Source organism: Amphibalanus amphitrite, unplaced genomic scaffold (genome assembly GCF_019059575.1).
Source record: "Amphibalanus amphitrite isolate SeventyFive unplaced genomic scaffold, NRLGWU_Aamphi_draft 000857F_arrow, whole genome shotgun sequence".
NCBI classification, from domain to species: Eukaryota; Metazoa; Arthropoda; class Thecostraca; order Balanomorpha; family Balanidae; genus Amphibalanus; species Amphibalanus amphitrite.
Genome location: NW_024882351.1, coordinates 200754 through 224656, shown reverse-complemented (window position 1 = coordinate 224656; position 23903 = coordinate 200754). Strand labels below are relative to the sequence as shown.

General features: G+C 51.6%; 2 protein-coding genes across 3 annotated transcripts in view; one reads left to right on the top strand and one right to left on the bottom strand.

The window, feature by feature from the left end:
- Nucleotides 1-14757, bottom strand: part of LOC122367197 — a 19323-nt gene extending 4566 nt beyond the window's left edge. Inside the window, exons 1-6 of the mRNA XM_043340089.1 lie at nucleotides 14730-14757; nucleotides 3100-3368; nucleotides 1716-1816; nucleotides 1260-1412; nucleotides 509-894; nucleotides 108-214 (exon numbers count right to left, since the gene is read on the bottom strand). Of these exons, the coding sequence (XP_043196024.1) occupies nucleotides 108-214; nucleotides 509-894; nucleotides 1260-1412; nucleotides 1716-1816; nucleotides 3100-3282 (930 nt within the window). The 5' untranslated portion in view covers nucleotides 3283-3368; nucleotides 14730-14757. The remainder of the gene's footprint in view (nucleotides 1-107; nucleotides 215-508; nucleotides 895-1259; nucleotides 1413-1715; nucleotides 1817-3099; nucleotides 3369-14729) is intronic.
- LOC122367198 (polycomb protein SCMH1-like) lies at nucleotides 11235-23903 on the top strand. Of its 2 annotated transcripts, XM_043340090.1 has the most exons (13): nucleotides 11235-11746; nucleotides 12335-12365; nucleotides 12632-12777; nucleotides 13262-13433; nucleotides 16838-17188; nucleotides 17990-18175; nucleotides 18517-18663; nucleotides 19024-19257; nucleotides 19660-19860; nucleotides 20114-20371; nucleotides 20687-20845; nucleotides 21203-21366; nucleotides 21671-23903. In XM_043340090.1, exons 2-13 carry the CDS (start codon nucleotides 12350-12352, stop codon nucleotides 21815-21817), a joined length of 2181 nt encoding a protein of 726 aa, XP_043196025.1. In that variant the 5' UTR covers nucleotides 11235-11746; nucleotides 12335-12349; the 3' UTR covers nucleotides 21818-23903. The 2 variants fall into 2 exon arrangements, with proteins under 2 accessions (XP_043196025.1, XP_043196026.1); XM_043340091.1 differs by lacking the exons at nucleotides 11235-11746; nucleotides 12335-12365; nucleotides 12632-12777; nucleotides 13262-13433 and adding an exon at nucleotides 14007-14350.

Genomic DNA, 23903 nt, shown 5'->3' with positions numbered 1-23903 from the left:
TCATCTGCTTGATTGCGTTGCGAGTTTTGTGAATTACACTGCTATAACAGCCCAAAGCCTTACGGTTATTTTGTCAAGAGACGGTAAGACAAGTGTAAGAGACTCACCGTGAGTTCCCGTGAGAGTGCGGTGAGCGCCGGTGAGATGAGCGGACCGTTGGAGGTCTCCGGAGCAGAGCTGCCTTCCTCGGCAGACACAGAGTCCTCCGCCGCACCTGGAATACAGCGAACAATGCCAGTACTCCATGGTATCAACAATAGAGAATGACAGTTTAACAGCCTTGTATAGGAAAAAACTTGGAAGAAATGAAGTTGCATTAGGTATGTTAGAGTCGCCAAATTGTGTGCTTGGGTTGTCCATCTTGTAAATTTGGTGTCAATTTTGTATTGACGTATCATAGTAGGTATCATGAACCACAACAAAGCATTACTGGTAAAATACGTGCATCATAAAACACCTCTGCTACCAACCTCCGGCGGACATATACCCACCCCAAATCCTCACTCACCAGCGCTGGCCTGCCTAGCTGCGGTGCTCGACCGCCCCGCTCTCGGGCTCTGTATTTTCGGCGCCAGCCCGGTCCGTGTCGCACCCTTGGGGCTCTGTAGTTTCAGCAGCTGCATGTGCCGGGTGACCTCCGATTTGCGCCGGTGCCGCTGCTGACACAGTGCGCAGTAGTAGCCAGTGGAGAGGGGCGCTGGCGGCGGGCTCGGGTCAGCGGCCGGGGCGGGGGCGGCGGCGGCGGCCGCCCCCCGACCCGTGCCGACCGCCGCCGCTAGCGCCAGCGCCTCCTCCTTGTGTACGGTCAGCACGTGTCGGTTCAGCGTGGACTGGTTGTACAGGATCTTGGAGCAGAAGCGGCACGGCGCCGGCGTCGGGAGTTTCTTCTCCTCCCTGAAAAAAGAAACGGACGGCAGAGATGAATAATAATTGGCATGCCAGAGAGCTAGGGTATGCAGTGCCTTAGCATAAGTGTAGTCTCAGACCCAGTAAAGGTACTGCATTATCATTGTGATTTATATTAAAATATACTGTAGGGAAATATTTATGAAGAAAAGCATGCCTTAAATCACTGAGAAAGAAAGACTTCGATGAAACGATCTCCAGCTCCCCCCCCCCCCCAAAAAAAAGTCACACATCACAAAACACACAATAGATATAACTATCTATCTTCCCTTCCGACTATACTCGTCCCGAGCAAGGCCATAGAACTCCATCCCGAGTAGTTCTCCCGGCCTCGCCCCAGCCTCCCTCCCCACCTGTGATGGACGTCGATGTAGTGTCGGGACAGCGAGAAGCGCGAGCTGAGCTTCTTCTTGCAGAGGGGACACACGTTCGGGTGCCGCTCGGTCCAGTGGGACGGCACGCGCTGGCTGAAGTCGGCCCAGCGCAGCTGACATATCTGGTTACCCCTGCGGGAGGAGATGGGACGAGACAGGGGTTACAGTTACAGGGGTTGAACAGCGCTGGTAGCAATCAATGGTCACCGAGCAGCGATCAGCGATGGGAAATAAACCGGGCAGTCAAAAAAAAAAATGTTATTGGGGGGTCGGTGCTCCAGGAAGTCGCAATTTCGAAAAAGTACCCTCGGAGAACTTTGTACAGATTGTAAAACAGTCAGACTCAAACAAGTCTTATAGTAATCACTCGACCAAGAAAATTATCCAACGTAACGTCCAAATCCGTTTCCTTCGTCCTCCCACATGGCGTCTTACTTTTCGTTGATGTGCAAGCCGAGATCGGTCTGCTCCTCCAGGGCGGCGCGAACTCCCAGGAACTCAGACTGAGACGCGTCATCGCGGCCGTCCGGGGACAGCTGCGAGACAGACGACGGCAGGGGAGGGTTATGGGAGGGTTGTGGGCCGTCATCGCGGCCGTCCGGGGATAACTGCGAGACAGACGACGGCGGGGGAGGGTTATGGGCCGTCATCGCGGCCGTCCGGGGATAACTGCGGAACAGAAGACGGCAGGGGAGGGGTTACAACATGCCAGGTCGGGCAGATCACTGCGTGAAGACGGGAACCAAGGAGAGATGTACTGGGACAAGCTTGCTGGAATGGACGAGCAACTAAAACAAACACAAAGGAAATCGGGAATAAGATCACGATGCTAATTTGCAGCCGTTGCCGGTAGCATTAACTAATCACAACGATAAAACGTATGGGGAAGGAGGGCGGGGGGGGGGGTAAATTAAGGAAAAAAGTACGAGGTGCGTGCTTACGAGCAACCCCAGAAATAACCAACAGCCTGTCCTGTGAGGATCGTGCCTATGTAAGTACCTTTTCGGTCATTATTTGCCCGTCAGCGGCGCGCGTGCCTGACAAGCAGGTGAATCCTCCCGCCGACCCCATTCTCCCACCGTATCAACACCGGCGCGGAGGTGCGTGCGTGACTGCCACCGCGCGGGCCGCGCAACGCTCCAGAAATACGCAGCTCTACGGCGCAAAAAGCCGCCACATACTCCATTGTGTGCAAATTAACTGCTCGATGGAAACAAACAGGCAGACAAGTGCCTACCGCTAGTCATGTACGAATGTCTCTGCACGTGCAGTAGCTAAATTCCATCGCATGGCTGGATGTTGTGTGCGTCATTACAGACCGGGTTCGTCGGCTCGGTAGAGGCCGGGTATGACGGCAGGAACCGATCTCGGCAATATAGCGCCGCTCGCACGGCACGCCCGCACGTGCTCACACACGGTGCACGTGCGCGTGCATATGGTTTGCATGATGCAAACATGCAGCGTGCCGACTTGCCGAGCCATTCTTTCCTCGATCGATGGCTCACACTCGCCCTTTGTCTTTAAGGTGACTAGCTATACTTACTTACATAGCTACCCGTGCGCAGAACAACATGGCAATGATATCCGACAGGCGACATACCTATCAGACAAATAGCTTGCTATAGCATACAGCAAATCTGAGCACAAAGGGGTGAGTTGAAACAAGCCTCGTCACAATGAATCGGAAAAGTCACATTTCTCTCCGCAATGTCCAGTAAAATCTAACCTCATCTGTAGAATAAGTTGATAAGTAACCAAGCAGCAATGACTCTCACGGAACCCACCACCCTCTCCCCCTTCATTCGTTCCCGTCCCTCACCTCAGCCGCTGCCGCGGCGGCGTCCAGTTTGGAGCTCCTCTCGCCGCTCGGGTACCAGGCCGACTCGCGCACCTCCACCTCCAGCGGCAGCGACAGGTTCAGCGGGTTCTCCTCACCGCCGGCGGGACGCTGCCGCTGCCGCCGCTTCTTGCGCCGCCGGCCGGTCGACAGTGAGCCGCTCATAGTGCGCCGCGACCGCCGCGCCGGCGCCACCTACCGCCCAGCGGCGTCAGACGGCCGCCGTGCCGCCGAACGACCAAAGGAGGCCCCTGGAGGAGGATAGGGGAGCTACAGTTAACATCCACAGCGTGTGAGAGGGCAACAGTGAAATAAATCACTGCAGTGATATGGAAAGGATGATTGGGTTCAAAGATACAGAGAACCTGGCATTCAATTTTCCCTAAAAAATCATGGCATCACGCAATCCATAAGACTGCTAGAAAAATAATATAAAGCACATAATATCAGAGCATCCAGGCCTAACTACTTTTTGTGATAATTCACCTTCACTGTGATAATTCAATTCACCTTCACATTAAGTCTAAAACAGTTGCTTATAGGTTATTAAAGCAGCTCATTAAATTGTTCATTAAAACAGCTACAGCTGTATATTAGTGCAAATATCCTGTCTGAAATGATAGGGTTTGCACTGCTGATAGGTATTCTTGAGAGCTCACAGCTTAAAAGGTTGAGTAAATCATAACATAGAAACACATAAACAACACATAAAAATGAACAATCTGAACAATCAAGGTTTTCAGATAATTGACAGGAAGTAAAGTACGGTCCAATTGTAGGTTAAACAATTACTACACTGATTTTAAACAGATAATGCTCATAATTATGTTTTATCTTCTAGTTCACACAAAATTTAAATATTTGCATTTACAGGGTGTCCGGAAATTGATTAGCCCTTGTATTTAATCATTTATCTGTCAAACAAACCAAGTGAAGCGCATCATTTATGTGCCAATGCATCCTCCGCCAAGTCGGACACACTCCCTCATGCGCTCTGGCATCCCGCACATCAGGTTGTTCAGCGTCTCAGCGCTGATGCTGGACCACGCCTTCTGCAGGTTTCTCACCAGCGCCGTTTCGTTGGTGGCCTGCCCCATCTTATCCAGCTCGTCCTGCACGATCGCCCACAGATTTTCAATGGGCGACAGATCAGGACTGTTGCCCGGCCAGACACCCTTCTTCCAGAACCCCGGGAGGTTGCCCCGGCACCACTCCTGAGTCCTGGCAGCGTTGTGAGCTGGTGCGCCGTCCTGCTGAAAAATTGCCTCTGACATCCTTGGCAGAAGTTTGACGCTGGTTGGCGGCCCGTTCTGCGTCGTCCGCTCCATCGCCGATGATGCCGTCTGTTTCAGCACTTATTCAACATAATATTCCGCCGTCACGGTCTGGCCTCGCGGGATGATGTGCAGCTCGGAGAGCCCTCGATAGCTCATCATGGCCCAGACCATCACTTTTCGGGGATGCTTCACCGTCTCCGTGGCGGGCACTTCTTTGCTGGTGTGCGCCCAGACACGGTCGTTTTGGCGGCTCGGCGGATGGCACAGCTCGAATGGCGACTCGTCGCTGAAGAGAACGCGTCGCCACTCTTCGATTGTCCAGCTGATGCGCTCCCGCGCGAACGCCAGCCGCTTGAGCTTTTGAGCTTCTGTCAACTTCGGCTGACGACGAGGCTTGAGCGGCTTCAGGTGGAGGCACTTCGTCAAATAACTGTGGACGGTTGTCTTAGACACCGGATGTCCTTTGGCTGTCAGTTTCTTGGCCAACTTCCTTGTCGATTGGCGTCTTTTGAGGGCAGCTTTGGCGAGAACAATTTTCGCCACGCGGGTCAGGACGGTCTTTCGTCCTCGACTGGTCCGGTTTCGGAGGGACTGTCCTTGGCGGTCTCGAGCCATCCAGATTTTCATGGTACTGACGGACACACCGAGTGTCTGTGCAACACTTGCCTGCGTCATGCCGCCGCGCACCATGCCAACTGCACGGTGGCGCGTAGCCAAAGAGTACTCCTTCACCATCTCAGATACCGACTCCGCGCGCTGGCACTACCTTTCGGAAACTGACCTCTGACCCCTCACCGCGGCCGTGACCAGGCCACCTGACCCGGTCACGTGGTCGGCAAACAGCTGAGCGTGCCCTAAGGCCGTGTCCTACTTCGATCGCGCTGGTTCCGTTGGCGCACAGGGGAGCAATGACCAAATATCCAAGGGCTAATCAATTTCCGGACACCCTGTAAACTTATTATGAGTCTCAGTAAGTGACTTTTTCAAGGAGCAACACAAGCAATTCACATTTGAGAGCATTTTAGTTGTAGCATTTCCTATTTCATGGCAAATATTATGCATAGCTATGGCAGGTGTAAATTTCATTAAAACACAAGTAAAGGCACTCACTATGATATAAATAAGTAAAATATTGATCCCATCCAATTCAATGCTCATAAAAACAGATTGGTGGGTACTGGGTAGGTACCTGTGTAACTGTCATATGCTCTGTATCTTTACATGCAATTGAATAACCAGGCACTGGCAAAATGAAAACAGCACAATTGCCTAATAAAAGCTCCTTCCTCCTTCAGATTCACTGCCCAGTTTGCATGAAGCAAAAGATTCAGTGCTAGTGAATAAAAAAAGACCTAGCTAGGCACTAGCCCAAGTCTATCCTAAGGTAAAGGTGAAGGTTACCTGCTTAATGGTTACCTATGCTAATGTTAGGTAGGTATGTTAAAGAACTGGCCTCAGTCTGGTCATTTCAGGACTCAGGTAGGTGCAGGCTATTCTACAAATAAAAGCAGTAAAATATGTAATATTGTTGTGGGAATATTGCAAATAAATTAAAGCTTTATAAGTAGGGAGGCAACAATTACAATTACAAAGGTGAGCTAATTACAAACTGCAATGATTCAAGACTTAAATCAGTCCTTAATTGATTGCATAGACCAGCATCATCAAACCAGGGGACAGGCAAATTTAAGGAACCCAAGTATAAGAGTAATATGTGATGTGAGAAAAAAATATCTTTACATCCAAACATATAATCTAAAAAAGCTTACAATTCATAACAGAATACAAGCCATGATTTGTTACTTCCTGATCCGAGATCCGTTCGGAATGATAATTGATCAAGAACAACTTTATCACTACCAAAGGCTGAAAGACTTAACAAATCTTGAAGGCATCATAGGTATGCAGACACCTTCTCAAAGAAAAAAGCATGAATTGAAATCAAAATAATATGCCACTCTTACCAATCCACTTCAACTTGAACTTACCTTACCTTACCTTACCTTCGTGGTGATCGGGATTGAAAAGGCCACTTGGCCTGGGGATCCCGCTCTCATCGAGCTCGTGTCGGGATACAGGCTAGGCTCTCAGGGATAGGGGGTGTCGTACATGATGCCACCCCAGTGCTTGTCCAGCTGGGCCTTGAACTGGTTGACGGACTGTGCCGTGACCACCGCACTTGGTAGGGAGTTCCAGTCGTTGATGACCCTGAAGCTGAACGCGTTTCTGCGCACGAGTTTGGTGGCCCTCGGTTTCTCGAGCTTCCACTCGTGGCCCCTGGTTCGAGCTGAGTTGCTCCGGGTCAAGAAGCTTTCTGGCGATATGGCCAACCCTCCGTGCAGCAGCTGATATACGGTCACCATGTCGCCTCTGCGCCTCCGGTAGTAGAGTGATGGTAGTCCCAGTCGACGGAGTCGTTCAGGGTACGGGAGGTGCTTGATTTGTGCGACCATTCTTGTTGCACGACGTTGCACGCGTTCAAGCCTCTTCTGGTCCTCTTTCCCAAAAGGTCCCCAGATTGTGTTCCCATATTCTAGGAGGGGCCGAACCATGGTCTTGTAGAGAAGCGGCAGCGTGTGTTCGTCAATGTTGGCGAATGAGCGTCTCACGACGGCCAGAATCTGTGAGGCTTTAGCGACGGCTGACGCGGTCTGCTTGTGAAAACTGAGTTGGTTGTCAATTTCGATGCCGAGGTCTTTCTCCTCTTCAGCGTTCTGGATCAGGATGCCGTTCAAATAGTACGCGTGTTCCGGGTTCCGGTGGCCGAGGTGCATCGCCTTGCACTTTTGGGCATTGAAAGGGAGCAGCCACTTCTCAGACCAGCGGACGAGCGCATCGATGTCAGTCTGGAGGTCATTGCTGCTACCCAGGACGCGGCGGTATAGTTTCGTGTCGTCGGCGAACAGTTTGACCGAACCAGTGACCTCCGAGGGAAGATCGTTGACAAATATTGTGAACAGTACAGGTCCGAGAACCGATCCCTGTGGAATACCACTGGTCACAGGGGCCCATGAGGACTTGCATCCGTGGACCACAACCCTCTGTCGGCGATCGATCAGAAAGGCTGCGATCCAGTTGAGAAGCGGGCCCCGGACGCCGTATGCAAACAGCTTGCGGATCAAACGTTGGTGCGGCACAGAGTCGAACGCCTTGGCGAAGTCCAGGTAGATGATGTCGATGTTGTCTCCGTTTTCGATGGCGGTGCTCCAGTCCTCGATTGCCTCCATCAGTTGTGTCGTACACGACCTCTTTGGGAGGAAGCCGTGCTGGGCGCTGGAGAGCAGACCGTTTTCGCGGAAATGTTGGAGGAGGGCGTCTCGGACAATTGATTCGAGGACTTTGACAGGGATGGCAGTCAGAGTGATTGGACGATAGCTCGAGGGGCGTTGGCGGTCACCCTTCTTGAAGATCGGGGTGATCTCGCCTGTCCTCCAGTCCGAGGGAAGCGACCCAGTGTCCAAGGACTTGCGGAACAGTATGCTCAGAGGGGAGGAGAGGGCCAGTGCTGACTCGCGAAGGGTTCGGGGGTGTATCGCGTCAGGCCCCGGCGCGCTGGTTGTCTTGAGGGACAGCAGCTTTCCTTCCACTTTCTGGGGAGATACTTCAACATTATCGAGGAAGGGGCCCTGCCAATCAAGGTCCGTATCCGGTGCTTCAGTATCTTCATGGGTAAAGATGCTGCTGAAGTACTTGCCCAACATGTCAGCTTTGTCTTGGTCACATGATGTCAGGTCTCCCCGTTCGTTTAGCAGGTTGTCAACTCTGCTCCTGGTGCGAAGCCTCGTGTTGGCATACCTCCAAAAGGCCTTTGGGTTCTGTTTCAGATTGCCAGCTAGTTTGGACTCGTATTCCTTGCGTAGAGTTCTGGTGAGCTTCCTGAGTTCATTTTTGCAGCGTGTGAACCTGGCGTAGTCGATGGGGTCAAGCGTGTATCGGTATGTAGTCCAGAGCGACTTCTTTTTCTTCCTCAGTTGCATGGCTCTGCAGTTCATGTAGATGTTTTTCTTATGACGCGATCTCCTCTTCCTGGAGCTTTCGGTCAGGGCCTCCGAGAGCCGCGCTTTGAACGTCTGGTATGCCTCATCCAGGTTCATGCTGTGCATATCGGACCAGTTTTGTTCACCAAGGGCGGTGGAGAGGTGTTCGTAGTCAGTTATGGTGTGATACTCGGGGAGTGAGGCGGAAGCTTCAGTGTAGCAGGAGAGAGTAAACCGAATGACCACATGGTCACTGTTTCCTAGTGGAGATTGGTACTGCATGTCTTTCACCATGCCCTCCTCGTTGGTAAAGATCAGGTCCAGCACTGACGGTGTCTCGCCCGATCGGTATCGAGTCGGGCGCTTGATGTGCTGAGAGAGAAGACGGTCATGTACCATATCTAAGAACAGGTGTGAGCAATGAGATGCAGGTGCAGATGATGTTTCAGACTCCCAGTCAATGTGGGGGAAGTTGAAATCGCCAACAATGATCAGGTGTGAAGCATGCAGTGAGCAGGCCTTCTGGAAGAGTTCTCCAAGTTGCTTTGTGCTTTCCTGCATTGCACCAGATGGGCTACGGTAGACACAGCCCACCAGAAGGCTATCACTTCCTGCGAGGCACAATCTTACCCAGGTGTTCTCCACAGATGATTTTTCTAGATGAACCTCTGTTACCTTCAGGTGTATTGCCGTGTAAATGCATACGCCTCTAGTTCCACTCTGGCCTAGGTTTGGGGTGGATAGATCGAAACTGGAATGCATTACATAACCTGGGATATTTAACAGTGCAGGAGCAATGGGGTTTCTCTGGGCTTTGGGAATTACCTCAGAGATGAGGATAACGTCAGGCTCATCACCGCAAATCAGCAGGCACAGTTCATCTCGTTTGTTAATAAACTGGTCAGCATTTGTGTATAAAACCATGAGATTCTTCTTGTTGCGAGAGGTTGGGTGGCTTAGTCACAAACCATTTGCTGGGTGGGCTTCTGAGCTAGGTGCTGGGGTTTGCAAAGGTGTGCCACCATTGCCATCCACTGCACCAGGTTTCTGTGCTGTGCCACTGCCCTCGTGGCTGGCGGATGCCATGCCAACAGCTGGAGGCACAGCGGTTGTCTGGGCAGGTACAGGCGCGCCAGGGGCGATGTTTCCAGCCTGACGAGTTTGAGAAGGCACAGTGGTGCCACCAGGGTTCCTGCTCGTGCTGGAGGCATCGTTACTTGTTTCCTGATTGACACAGATTATCTTTCCCCCCTTGATTCTCAGGTTGTCCTCACCAGATCTCCGTCTGGATGCCAGCTCTTCCCTCAGCTTTCTGTTTGCCTCTCGTTCCTGTTGGGTCAGGTCAGGTGTGATGTAAATGTTGCCGTGCTGTGCAGAGTGGCGCAGTTGGGGAGCACCTTTCAGCACATCCTGCCTACAAGCTGGGTTGTCCAGGGTGACAATAAGAAGCCTTGGTTTCCCAGGAATGGCCTTTCCAACTCGGAATGACTTTGATGCTGTGATGTTTATTTTCATCACCTCCCTGATCAAGGATGTGACTGCAGACTGGTCACGTGTTGATCTCTCGTGCAGAGTGCCCTCTCCTTGTTCGGGTAGGTTATGAATGACTATGTTGGCCTTCCTCCTTTCCTTGTCCAGGTGGTTGTCAAGAACTCTAGACAGCTCAGCAGTGGTAGAAGTAGTGGTTCTCTGCTCATTTTGGTTTGGTTTAGGTAGCTGCGCAAGCTGGGTTTTTACAACATGAGCGACCTCTGAGCATGTGCTCTTTACCGCCTCAGCGTATGATGCCTTGTGTTGCTGAGCAGTTAGTTCAAGCATCTGTGATTGTTTTGACGTCTGCATCTCAAGGGATTTCACTGATTTCTCTATGAGGGATACGTGGTCTTGAACCGTTTGCTTTTGGGTCTTGATTGAGTCAGCCAAGAGCTCAGCATTTTTCTTCACTGCCTGCTCTAGTTGTTGAAGCCTTTTTTCTACGGTTTCCGATGACGAGGGATCCTTCCCTTTTTTGCTTTTGAGGTCCGATTTACACTTCACGCACAGCCATGCGAGACTCTGGAATCTATCCAGTGCTCTGACTGCTGCTTTGGGCGTCCCTTGGCAGCCCGGATGAAACCACCCATGGCATCTGTCACAACAAATTCCGGGTTCCCCATCTTTCACTGGATTGCCACATACCTTACCGGGTCCCCCCGGGCAGATCGCCTCGGCGCTGCTTGTATCGCTCGAGGAGCGGGAGAGTGAGCCCACGGATTCCTGCCCAAACGCTCTGTACACACTTTGGTCAAGTTTACCAACCTGATTTTGTTTGGAAGTAGACTTATCGGACTTATCCATACCTGTGTCGAAGATTCCAGTTCCACTGGCACTTATCTCGTCGTCAACATCGGCCTCACCGACGCCGTTGCCGCCAAGGTCACCACGAACGCCGCCGACATTATCGTTGGCCGTTGGTTTTCCGACGCCGCGATCAGCTGACGCCGCCGTTTGGTTTCGGCGGGAAAGCGGAGGCGACCGATCCAGAGGCATGTTTCGAATTTTCCACTCGATTTCCTTGTCGAAGTTAATCTTTAGACGTCCAGGCGAGAGATTTTATGGTTAACTTGCACAATTCTCCCAAAAGAATGTTGGAAAAAGGAATGGAATTTGGCCTTGACCAATCACGTCGGATCCTGGAGCCTATCAGCTGGTGGGCTGGTAGGCAAGGAGGAGCTCGATGCGCACGTCCGATCGCCACGGAATCCCGACACCGATTGAACTTGTAGCTTATATATATAGCCCAAAGTTGAAGTAAGCTCCTATTGTTCGTTCTTGCATCCTGAAAACTGAAAATTACCTCAAATTGTTTTGGCCCTATTGAATTACTTTAAGTCATCCTTCAACTACTGCAATAAAAAAGTATAATAATATTGAAAAAAAGTAAGACGTAGCTCCAAGGCTATATAAACCCGTAGCTCCACGACCGCGCAGTGTGCAAGCGGCCGAATTACTGTGAGAAAAAAACTGGGTGTTCGTAAAGTACTCACTGAAAAATGAGATCACAAAACTTTTCCTCTAATTGGTAAATGCTTTGCTTTCTCGATTTTGATTGGACAGTTTTTGCTGTTATGCACAAAATGGTATGCGTTTAGAATACAATTATTGAAGTTTAGGCGGAATGCGGCATTGCATGGCGCAGATGTTGCGCTGTTTGGGGCGTCTTTTCGATTATTTTATGGAATAGGTTGGCACGGAATCTCGAATTAATAATCAGTTTTGTGAATAGTCGATGATTCAGAGCTGATTCAAGACTGAGTAATGCTGCCTTTTATTCCCTGAGTGGTTTTCTGGCCATTTGCATTTGAATAAGTGTGAAGCATATGCGCAGAGCCCGAGGTAGGTAACCTACCTATACCGTTTTTTTAGCGAATCAAATAATTGATAATTTAGATAAATAGTTGAGCTATGCTTTTGAGCCCTAACTCTTGTCACTTCTCATGATTTTTTAGTTGCCACCACAACACACTGAATGATAGCCTATTCATGAGTAAAAACATTGTATTATGACAGTTTGATGTTTGTGAAAAGCGAATATATCTGTGTTCACATTATCACTTTTCACAAAAAGATTGTAACTTGAACTTGCCTGACATGATTCGAGAATGATGCGTAATATTTTCATCAATATGTTATTAATGTCTATGTTTTCTCAATGTTTTCCAATGATTGCTGAATTTTTTATTTTATGGGACAAGGAGAACAATTGTTAAAAAATTGTTTTCCAATTGCTTTATTGATGTGTATTTTATTATTTGTTAGAAAAGTTGTATTGATTTAATATTTCATTCATGTGTAAGTATATCTAGTTGCCCATATATTCTTACCTATATAACTTGTTTAGGTCTTAGATTATAATGATGATGCCTCAGAGTGCTTTCTTAGACGTTGACATGCTAACCTAACATCATTTTTTTTTTGTTTCAGACTTAAAAATTCAGCATGTTACCTGTGAAAGGTATGTGTTATTAGGTATTTATTAAGTTTAGAGTTCTAAATTTAACTCAGGTAGACTTGTTACCATATCTCATTGACTCCCAAGTTGAAGTTCAGCAATACCCAGTTACATTGCAAGTGTGTGACATTTGCGACCTGAGTAATATGAGGTGGTTTTGCTATTGTTTTTCTAAAAAATCATTATTTTCCTAAAAACATGAAGTATTTAATGCAAAAAAAAACTCAGTATAGGTAACCAATATCACTGTCATTGTGTTGTTATTTCAGGGGTGTCTAGAGGAGCTAAGAATAAGGTCTGCAACTGGTGTCTAGAGACCAAGACATCACTCAAGTATGTTCTTCCCACTCAGACAAGCAAGAAGGACTTTTGTTCAGAGCTATGTTTGTCTGAATACAGGAAGGCTTATAACAAGGTTGGTTATGAGTAAATATGCCATTCCTTATGCCTTATAAGTGCTTAGGTACAAGCTACTTCTTAACTGGTAATCTTCCAGTATATTGTCCGCAATGGCATTGTATGAAAGGTGGCCATGGCACTTGGAAGCATTTGTAAAGTAACTGTACTTAGTATTCCATTTGTTAGGAATTGCCCATACAATTGCTTGACAATTGTGTGCTTCAGAGGACCGGCATGGTGAAGCAGTGTCCACTGTGCACTACTGTATATTCTGTGTCTGTGTTACACAGCATCTGTGTGTGTGTATGTGTCTGTATGTAACAGAACACCTGTGTCCACGGTGAAGATGCATTGTGTGTTTTAGAGTGCCAGTGCTCACTGTGACATTGTTAATGTATTTTAGAGTGCCTGTGCCCACTGTGATGATATATCGTGTGTTACAGATTGCCTTTGTCCACTGCGTCTCTGTGTGTGTAACGGAGCACCTGCGTGTGTTACAGAGCGCCTGTGTCCACTGCGATGACGTGGTGCGCGGTGAGCCGGTGCGCGAACAGACGGACGCCGGCCGCTCTCTGCTGTTCTGCTCGGCCGACTGCCGGGCCCGGCACCAGGCGGCGTCACCCTCCTCCACACTGACCGCCGGAACCGGCAACGGTACCACACACAAACGAGGTGGGTGGCGGCGGCCGGCCGGGCGGGGGGAGGGGGCGGGGCGAGACATCGGGGGCACGCGGTAATGGCTGCGGATCGATAAATGATAGCAGTCAGCACTTCACTTCACTGCACTAAACACAGGCATCCACTATAACTGATATCCGTTCATGTTATGTGCAACCGGTAGGGTAAGAATCTTCCCATGAGTAGCTTATCTCGCGATCCTCGGATAAAGTCGAAGGTGGCTTAAAATGAACATCTTTCGATGCCATATTTCGAAGTGTATTTTCGTCATTCGGGTATTTTTTCTGGCGTGCATGGTCCAGTGTTGTTGGCGAACTGATCAACCTTTTCGTTCCTTAGAATTATGGCTCGCCAACAACCTTTTTCTGCACATGGACGTAAGTTCGGTCAGTATTCAGCACAACGGCCTGGACTTTCCATTATATTCCATGCACCGGCGGGCCTTGACCTTCCCCCTCTCCCGCTCCCTCTTTCCACCCTTCCCGTACAACAGAACAGCCAGCGGCCACTGGTGTCGCTGCAAGCTTCCGGCTTACGTGCAGCCCGGGCGGCTAATGCCGGCCTGTGCGTGATACCGCCGGGGCCGCGGCGGTGCGGCTCGGTCACAGAGTGTGTGTCGGACTGCCGTGGCCGGTGGGGTCGCTCGCTGTGCACGCCCCGGTGCGAGGTGCTGCCTGTAGGGGAGGCGGGAGAGGGGTGGGGAGGCCGGGCTCCCGCAGCGGGGAGCGCGAACGCCACTCGGCTGTGACGGTGCCGACGGGTGGCCAGTGGTGCCGGCGCTGCGGCCGTGCAGCGGTGCCGCTCGGTACGAACACTCATGGCGCGGGGTGTGAGGCTACGTGTGAGACGCGTCGGGGAACGGGGACACAAAGGGTGGACCTCCGAGATACTGAAGATGGCGGCAAAAATCGGTGAGACAGGGTATGTTAGACAAGTCATATCTGCCTATCTGGAACCCTGCGTACCGTTCTCATTTGCCTATTGAGCCACGCTTGTTTTATTTATTTACCGTTGTCACCAGTGTTGTTGTGATAGCGCCGCGGCTGAGTCGATGGGCCTTTGTGATGTCATTAGCCGACATTTCCTCGCGGTCCCGCTCATATGCTGGCAAAACCCTCCGATAACAGGCTGGTATCAAATCAATCAACTCTTATCGCTACAGCCTCGTTATACTGCTCACAAAGCGCTTGATGAATATCAGCGATATTGTTATCACACTTGTCAACAAGTGCACCCGTTTTAGGAGCCCATAGCTGGTTAATTGGAGCATATTACCCAATGTCTGCTTACCTGACGTGTTCTGCGGTCTCCTCCCTCGCGGCTGGCTGGCTGGTCGGTCTCCGCGGTGACCCCGTCTGGGTCACGTGTTGCCCCCGCGGCCGTGGACGCTCACAGCGAGTAGCGGCCACTGATTGGTCGCCTCAGGCATCAGCGTATGGATTGTTCGCTTCGGAATGTATCGGCGAAGCGGGAAGCTTGCGGATTGTTATAGATCCGCTCATTAACCCGCGCCCCGTAGGGCTACCGGCGGACCCTACCACCCGTAGGGGGGGGGGGGGGGCCGTTTCGGCCCCCCCCTAAGATCTCGGAAAGTTACCGGCCGATTTTCAAAATTCAAACGGCGTTCGATAGCCCCACCCGGGAACTACCTTGTGACCAAATTTCATTGACCTAGGTCAAACCGATGACGTCACAGGTCAGGTCAAAGGTCAGATTTTCACCGTTCACAGGCAATTCAAGAAATGTGCTGTGAAAGCAAGTAAATTGGTAATTTATTGAAAACCATCGATGGTATATTGTTCGTCAAACACATACCTTGCTATCTGAGGTCACTGATACCAGGTCAGGTCACAGCGAGGTCAGGTCACCGGGGTCACAATATGAATGTGTCGTGTGATACATGTTTTATGGTCCATTTTACATGACAAATGCGATTATGTGGGTTAGGCAGCCTTTGGGGCCAGCCTAGGTCACGTTTTTGTGAAGGTCAGGTCAAGGTCAGGTCAAATTAGGTCAAATTTCAAAGTTGATATTTTTGCATAAAATGGGTATCGATTCGATGCAGCTCGTCACGGGGAGTCTAATGGTGGTCTTCGTTTTGCTCTACGAGTTCTAGAATTGCCAAAAATTGAGTTTGAAAATTTGACGTCATCATTTTTGAACAGTTTTTTCGCTATAACTTGGCCAAAAAACGAGGTATCGATCTGAAATTTGGTATGTAGATAGAAGACGGTAGGCACTATCACATATATTCCGGTTTTTTCGAAATTCAAAAAACTTTTTGGATTTTTTGACGAATATATCCAAAAAAAATGCTTTTTTGATTTTTGGGGGTCAAAACTCAAAAATTTCAAAAATTCGAGATAGCAGTTTTGTAGCCCTGTCAATTCTACACCTTTTATGTCTTGATCATTTTTCTGTATCTTCAAAGCTGTAGTCCTGACAGGTCTTCTCGCGAAGGTCTTTTTTCGGTCGAAAATGACAGAACATGACGTCACTCTGACGTCATTTGTGGCCAACCTATCATAGCCTCTGGAAAAATTTTTGGTCACAATGTGTAAAATTGATGCCCGGAGGGGTCCTGAAAGTTTGGTGGCGATATCTCCAGCCGTTTAGGAGATATCGACCAAAAAGGACAGGGGGGGCCGTTTCGGCCCCCCCCCCCCTACGGGGCGCGGGTTAAATTACATACCTATTTTAGATTCCCTATCTCTAAACATACGTGTTGATATCGTTTGGGATCGCTGTTCGGCGTTGCTATGTTTATATTCACATATTGATAGGTAACTCAATTCGGGCGTAGGTTTCTTATTATATGAGCCGAACTCCTATACGTATGATGCTGAACCTTTGAGGTTAGAAAGGCAGCTTATTAAAACGATCACCTTTTAAGTGTTAGGCGTTGTTTTCTGACTTTTGGAACTGGCAGCTATATCAGTATTTCCGTCGATGCTCTAGGTATTTCCTGATCAAATAATCTATTGTACCTTCTACCATGGAATGTGGTCGATAAGTTTTGACTGGGAAACAATAGGGCAATAACCTTGTCTGGTCTGGAGTTATCTTGCATTGAACAATTTAAAAAGGAAGAATGTTTTCTTCGCAAGAAGTCAAATATTGTTCGCTGTATAGAGCTGTGGAATGCGGTATTTCGGGGCTCTTTACCTGATCTCCGTTTTTTGTGTAGGTGTATATGGACTCTGACCTTTCAAGTTCCAGACCATCGCTTTTTTACGAAGAATAAGCATGCCTGCATTAGTTTCTTTCTTCAACGTTAATGCTTTTTTATTACCCAAATACCTAGGCGACCAGGCATTCGTTGCACCACCCGCTGCTTAGTCTATGCGCCCCGTCCCAGAGTATCCACGGTGCTGACCTCCCCCTCCCCCTCCCGTCAGGTCACCGTCCGTCGATGGCGTCGATGGCGATCGCCGAGGCGATCCAGCAGTTCGACTGGGAAGAGTACCTGCGAGAGACCGAGAGTAAGCCGGCGCCGCAGGCGTGCTTCAAGCAGCGCCACACGCCGCCCGCCAACGAGTTCCAGCCCGACATGAAGCTGGAGGCGCTCGACCCGCGCAACGTGACCTCGACCTGCATCGCCACCGTGGTGGGCGTGCTGGGGCCGCGGCTGAGACTGCGGCTGGACGGCGGCGACAACAAGAACGACTTCTGGCGGCTGGTCGACTCGAACGAGATCCACCCGATCGGCCACTGCGAGAAGAACGACGGCATGCTCCAGCCGCCGCTCGGTGAGTCGAGTGGCCGGGCGGTAAGGACGGAGCAGAGAGGGTCAGGGGCATTTGAGTAGTGTTGGAACTTGGATGTTGAGTCAAGCTGTAGTTATCCTAGCTGTAATTGTTACTCTGGACGTCTTATAATAGAAGGCATAGTCATGCGTATTGCGACGAATGTGTATGACGTTGCATTAGGCATCGTCAGCGATGACGAGCTCGACATGTGTCAGTCTCACTGACAGTCACGGTGTAGGAATGGTGACAGCTAGCCACGGCTAGCCGGAAACAACCACTCACACACCGCCGGAAATAGCTGTTAGTTGAATAATTCATTTGCGGTGCAAAATTAGCATTTTTCGTTCATTATTAGCTGCGGAATCAGCCTGCAACAAAAACATTTTGGCATTTGACATTTGAGGCTATTTGACCTTTTGACAAATAGCTTCCGCAGTCATTTCCCGATAGCATCACTCGAGCTGAAAATTTGTGGTGCGCTGTATCACGTGCCTGGACCTTCTTATTGCCACCGTCCAAAAATAATCATTACGTTTCCATGGTGCGTCTAAATCAATTTAACGAAATTTCATGTGCGTTTTTCTCGGATACTATAATTCACCTTATGCAAAAAATGAGCGTATATATGACTTTAGCTAGCACATAATCCTGTATTTACATTTTTAAATTATGTTTAAATGATATGATGGAAAAAAACTATTTTGCGAACTCGGCTAAACTTGTGCCATGGTAACGTAGTCAATAATGCCTTCTTTCTGTTCTGTCACCCATTTTAACCGCCCCTCTCCTCTTTCTGGCCAGGGTTCCGTATGAACGCCTCCTCGTGGCCCATGTTCCTGCTCAAGACGCTCAACGGCGCAGAGATGGCGCCCGAGAAGGCCTTCAAAAAGGAGCCGCCCACCCCGAGCAGAAACTACTTCGAGGTCGGCATGAAACTGGAGGCCGTCGACAAGAAGAATCCGCAGCTCATCTGCGCGGGCACCGTCGGTATGTCGGAAAACAACACTTTGTTGCCCATTGTGATCGTGGATTTGTTGTCAGATTCATTGAATTGACGTGCCACTATGGATTGTACTTTTGCTTGCTGACTGTATTACTTGTCATCCTAGCTCAACTACGCAACTGAAGAAGGCAAGTAAGTGTATCTTGCCTATTCCGACTTCCCATTGTCAGGCGCAACGACGACTTTACAGACTCCAACCAATGTCCTTCAAAACTGGCGCAGTGACCTACCACACCACCTAGTCTCACTGCGCTCCCCGTGATTGTCCCCAGGCGCCTGTTCGCCTCACCACCCACCTCTAACCTCCGCCTCTGTCGTTCCCTAGGCGCGGTGACGGGCGAGATGATCCACATCACGTTTGACGGGTGGCGCGGCGCGTTCGACTACTGGTGCCGGTACGACTCGCGCGATATATTCCCCGTCGGCTGGTGCAACCGCAGCGGACACCCCCTCCAGCCGCCCGGACAGAAAAGTAAGAGGAAGTGGGGAGATGGGCGGCTGGGGTGGCGATAAACGGCTGCGTGTTTGGTCAAAAGCGGTGCGCTGTTTGTGCTGTTGGTTGTATGTCTTTGTATGGAAGGCTGCATGTGTGCTATAAGGGAGCTGAGTGGTAAACGAATTGAACAGCTGTAGCTGAAAATTTCGGGTGGTGAGAAAATTGCAAAACTTATGTCGCAGTATCGGCTCATTGGAGTTTCAATCCGTCGCGAAATCTGCTTTCTTCGATGGAGCTTAAGCTGCACATGCAAACACAGCTGCCGCCATGTGCCGTTGTAAGCACGACTTACCCCCATGGCCTTACACCCACTAACGTTCCCGCATTGTGTGCCAGCGGCGGCCGTCAGCGCGCGGTACAAGGCCGCGCGACTCAGCGCGCCCCTGCCCACACCGCTCAGCACCGGCCAGAGTAACGGGGAGAGGGAGAGCGGGGCGGCGTCCCCGTCCCCGGCCCCGGCCAGCACGGCGGCGGCCGCGGCCAGCTCGCCGTCCAAACCGCCGGCCATCACCGTCACAGAGCCGGACACGTCCTGTGCCGACTCCCGGGTGGCGCAGAGCTCACCCACAGGTCAGTGGCGTGTAACGGGGGCACCGGGCGGGTCAGTGGGGTCCCGGGCGGGTCAGTGATTAGCAGACTAGCTCCCCCACAGGTCAGTGGCGTGTAACGGGGGTACCGGGCGGGTCAGCGGCGTACGGGGTCACGGCCAGCGCGACTAAGTCGTGTGGATTTGGGTAGTTTCTTGAAGATGTTAAGAATAATATATTTTAAGAGCCTGGTAGGGGTGGAAGAGGGGGGGGATTATGTCAATTGCTAATCGCAGAAGGAAAGTTAGACTGGTTAATAGCCCTTACCTCGATATAAGAGGCCTGTCGTGGTGTATCGCATGCGTAACTGCCACCTTACCTCCATCTCCATTTCACCTCACTCTGACCTCCCCCCCCCCCCTGCCACCGCTCTGTGTCCCTACAGTGTGTGTGTACGTGAACCACGGCTGCACGTGCGGCCCGTACCTGGACGGCTCGCGGGTCACCCAGCTCCCAGAGCGGTTCGGGCCGGGTAACCTGAACCGCGTGCTGCGGGAGTGTGTACAGGCGTGTGTGGACGCCGCCCAGAGACCGGTCAAGGTGCTGGGTCTGTTACCGACCGGCGACGGCAAGGTGCACATCACAGGTGAGCCCGATTGAACTGGATGGGACCGGCTGTGGTGCCGTTTGTTGGTGGGGACGGACACAAGATTAGTAGTTGAGATGTAACGCCAGTGATGATGGGATCTGTTGTTAGACCATGACTGTATGTGACGAATATCGAGTTGGTAAATGACCCGCAGAGGGCTCAGCTCTGTACCTTGATTAGAGCATTTGTTCATCTGCATTGTACCCAACAGCCCTGTCTGACACTCCGTTCTCCCTGCCGCCGCTGTCAGCCGGCTCCGGGTCTGCCAACCCTCCCACCGTGCGGCTGCCGGCCATGGAGAAGGTGACGCAGCTCTGGGCCTTCCTCGAGAACCTCGTCGAGGAGCTCATGTGCTGTGAGAACTTCTTCACGGCCCAGCCGCTGCGCGGAGGCTGCAGCAAGTGCACCAAGGCCACGCTGAAGGCTGGGGGCGGCGGGGGCGGCACGACGCCGGCCCGCGCGGCCGCCGCCACCCGGCGTCAGACGCGCTCACCCGAACAGTCCCAGGGTGAGACACTGGGGGTGGAGCGGGACGGGGGGAGGGTGTTCTAGGTGGCTGCTTGAACAATTGTTTGATGTTGTGTATGAGTTGAGGGGCGTTTCAACATCATTAATCTTAAGTATATTTCTAATGCGTGCTTTTCTATCATTTCAAACTATCAAGCCCGAGAAATCCGGACGAAAAAATCAAATAGTCACCCTGCTGCGCATTTCCAGACTATTCCGACCCACCCATGTAACCGACGCTGACCAATGGCCAATGGGCTTCGCTCCTCTATCCATTACCACCCCCTCTGACCATCCGCCTGTGTCCGGTCCGCAGAGCCTCCGGCGCCGCGGCGCGCCAACAAGCGCCGCTGGTCGTCCAACAGTTCGGACTCGCGCGCCTCGCGGCCCCGCTCCAGCACCCCCGAGACGCCGCCAGAGGAGCCGCCGCGAGCCAAGGCCCGGGAGACGACCGTCTGCGAGCCGGCGCCCGCTGGTGAGAGGGGAGAGGGGAGGGAGGGAGGGAGGGAGGGAAGGAAGGAGAGATGATGGGTGAAACAAGATATGGAGCGTGCATGGATAGGGGGGGGGGGGGGTCCTTCTGGATGTGTACGAGAAGTCGATAAATTAGACGTCTGTACAGTGTACAAGCTAGGTTACGGGATATGAGCAAGTCAGAGGGCTTGTGCAATTTGTCAAAACATCGCGTTTTATATGACACATCCTGAATGTTCACTTATCTGCATCGCATGACATGTGGACTCCCATTGCCGGAGCTAATAGCTGACGTGACTTCCGTCTCTGATTAATCTACTTTGCGCTCCATCTCACTCTTTATCTCCTCGTGTCTCAGCTGTGTCTGAGGAGGAGGAGGCGGCCACGTCCACCTCCGAGGCGGCCTCGCGCGGCGCCCTGCTCTCCGCCGACCCCAGCACCTGGAGCATCGATGACGTCATCCACTTCATATCGCAGCATGACGTCACATTGGGCCAGTACGCCGAGCTGTTCCAGAGACATGTGAGTCCCACGTTGTGTGTGTGTGCGTGCGTGGAGGAGGAGTCAGAGTAAGGTGTTGCTTGGGTACTGGGTAGTTCGGGATCGGGATGTTCTTGTTTTATCACGCAGCGCGAGGATGTAGTGTATTTTGCTGCATCGTCTTTGTAAGTTATCATGGCAGTATAACGTTTGCTACAGTGTGTTATGCAATTAAATGGGAGCTTCATGGACGTCCTATTTCTCCATGGTAGGAACTGGGAAACACGTCTTGATATGACCCAATGCTGTTTATTTCGTGCGTTGTAACTCTGATCGCTCTTGGCAGGAGATTGACGGCAAGGCGTTGCTCCTGCTGAAGTCAGACATGATGATGAAATACATGGGTCTGAAGCTGGGCCCGGCGCTCAAGATCTGCAACATCATCGCCAAGATCCAGGGCGGCCGTCTGCGCCGGCACGGCTCGCTGTCGTAGGCCGGCGGCGGCGCCTGCTCCAAGTACCTGCACTGACCTCCGGGGGTGAGCTGTGGTGGCCTCCGAGGGTGAGGGGGATGGCCCGGCGTCAGGCCGGTGTGAAGACAGTTCGAGTGGAGACGGACAGACGGGACGTGTGTTAGTGAGTGAAGTGTGTGGTGCGGTGAGTTTGGAGGGTGGTGAAACGGAGACCGACAGTGGTGGCTGACGGGACGTGCCGTCAGAGTGGGACACTGAGCAGCGGTGGGAGGATAAGCGGTCACAGCTCGGCGTGGTGTTAATGTTGCCGCCGAGCGAGCCGCTGGAGCGACACCGACGCACCCACCACCGGACAGCGAACCAGTCCGGTGGGCAACCACCTGATCGGTTAGGGGTCTGCGCAGCACTGCAGTAAATATGTGACGGCGGTCTCACACCACCGGTATTGAAACTACTGCAGTGGACTCTGGAGCCTGACCTCTGCTTGATGAGCCGTGCGGTTGTTCCCTCACGAACTCGGTCAGTATCGGTGGACGGGCCGGAGTAAGGGTAAGGCTGGGCGCCTGGAACTGGTAGGTGACGGTGCGGGGAGCCGGCGGCAGAGAGCGGGCGGCCAGGACAGCCGCAGGTAGCGGGCTGTCCCCCCGCCCTGCTCCGCCGTATGTATACCAGCGCGCCGCTCCCGCTGTGTGCTGGGGGTCACCTGTGAGCCGGTTATCTGTGCCTTTTTGAGTTATTTTATGTGTAGTTGCACCTCAGTTACCGACCTGTTAGTGGCTGCCAGTGCCGCACTCCAGCCCACCAATAGTGATTCACTCGGACCTCTCCGCAAATGCATATACATTTTATTTAAGCATCTCATCCATCCTCACACCCCGCCTCGAATGGCTGAGCCTGCACCGTTGATCCGTGTTGTAGTCTCTACTGGCGCGGGCCTCCAGATCATATGCGTCAGCCCTGTGCCAGCGAGCACTTTTGCCCATCGCTTCGTTTGCTTGTGCTGACGGCCGAGTCGGTATTTAGTTGCGTAGAAGCGTCTCTGTGGATGTTCTGGGATTTTCTGTTTGGTTAGTATCCGTTTACGGGTTAGACAGTAGAGCCGTTGATCCCCGGTCACTGACAGGCGTGCCGGGAGAAGGTACTGGTGTGGGGTTTCCGGGCTGGTTTGGTTTTCGGTTTCCAGAGTCTGCTCTGAGGGTTTGGTTAGTTTTGTGATGGACCGGCGCTGAAGAAAGTGCCGGTCGTGTTTTGAACTGTAAGACGTTCTGCCTGGACCTGATGATCGCTGTGATGAGTGCTAAACGTAAGGTAGCGGCAAGTGTTCGGCCTGGGCCTGATTCCACGATTTGTGTCATCTGTTTTGAATTCGTTTTCGATGCGTCGACGGAATAATTCCTGATTTTGTGATGAAAGGTAACCATGTGATCCAAAGTGTCGACCAGAAATGGCATTGGTCGTTTTACTTTTAAGCGTATCATTCTCAATGTCTTCGTTAGATCAAAAGCTGATTCGGGAGTCCTACCCTGTACCTTCGCAGTGGAGATCATGTCAAGAACACTGGTCCCTCTCATAATTCGTAAAGTAAAAAGTACAGACGCGCTTAGGTTGGGTCATAGACGTAGCGATCGTTGATAGTGAGAAGCGTCGTTATTTTTGTATGACTGTAGCGCTGATTTGGACGAGGCTGTGAGACTGAGGGAATGTCGCGATGTGGGTGTGTGCGTCACAGGATTCGCTTTGGCCGCCATATCAGGTGGCTCCGTCGCGGCGCTGTGGACACGCGCGCCTGTTATCGTTACAAATGTGCCGGCTGTGCGCCCGTGCGCGCCTGTGTGTAAGTGTGTGTGGCCGCGCTGTGCGGATCTCAGGGTGCGGGGCCGGGCGGTGCCAGCAGTACAACTCACTGAGGCCGGCCGATCACACCTCAGCCGGCGCCGGCCGACGGCCCCGAGCGACCTGAACTGTACATATGTTATCGTTTGGCGAGCGCAGACAGTGCAGAAATACCTTGGAGACGTAGCGTTAGCGTAGATGGCAAGACCAGCGCGGACATAGAGGCCCAGAACTATTGCAGGTGATGAAAATGAAAATAAAGGTCGATACCACC

Bases quoted from the DNA above. Each gene is read 5' to 3' on its own strand.
- LOC122367198 (XM_043340090.1), top strand. The intron at 12,778-13,261 runs GTTGGTTATGAG...CGTGTGTTACAG, and splicing joins ACAGGAAGGCTTATAACAAG to AGCGCCTGTGTCCACTGCGA. The intron at 17,189-17,989 runs GTGAGTCGAGTG...CTTTCTGGCCAG, and splicing joins CATGCTCCAGCCGCCGCTCG to GGTTCCGTATGAACGCCTCC.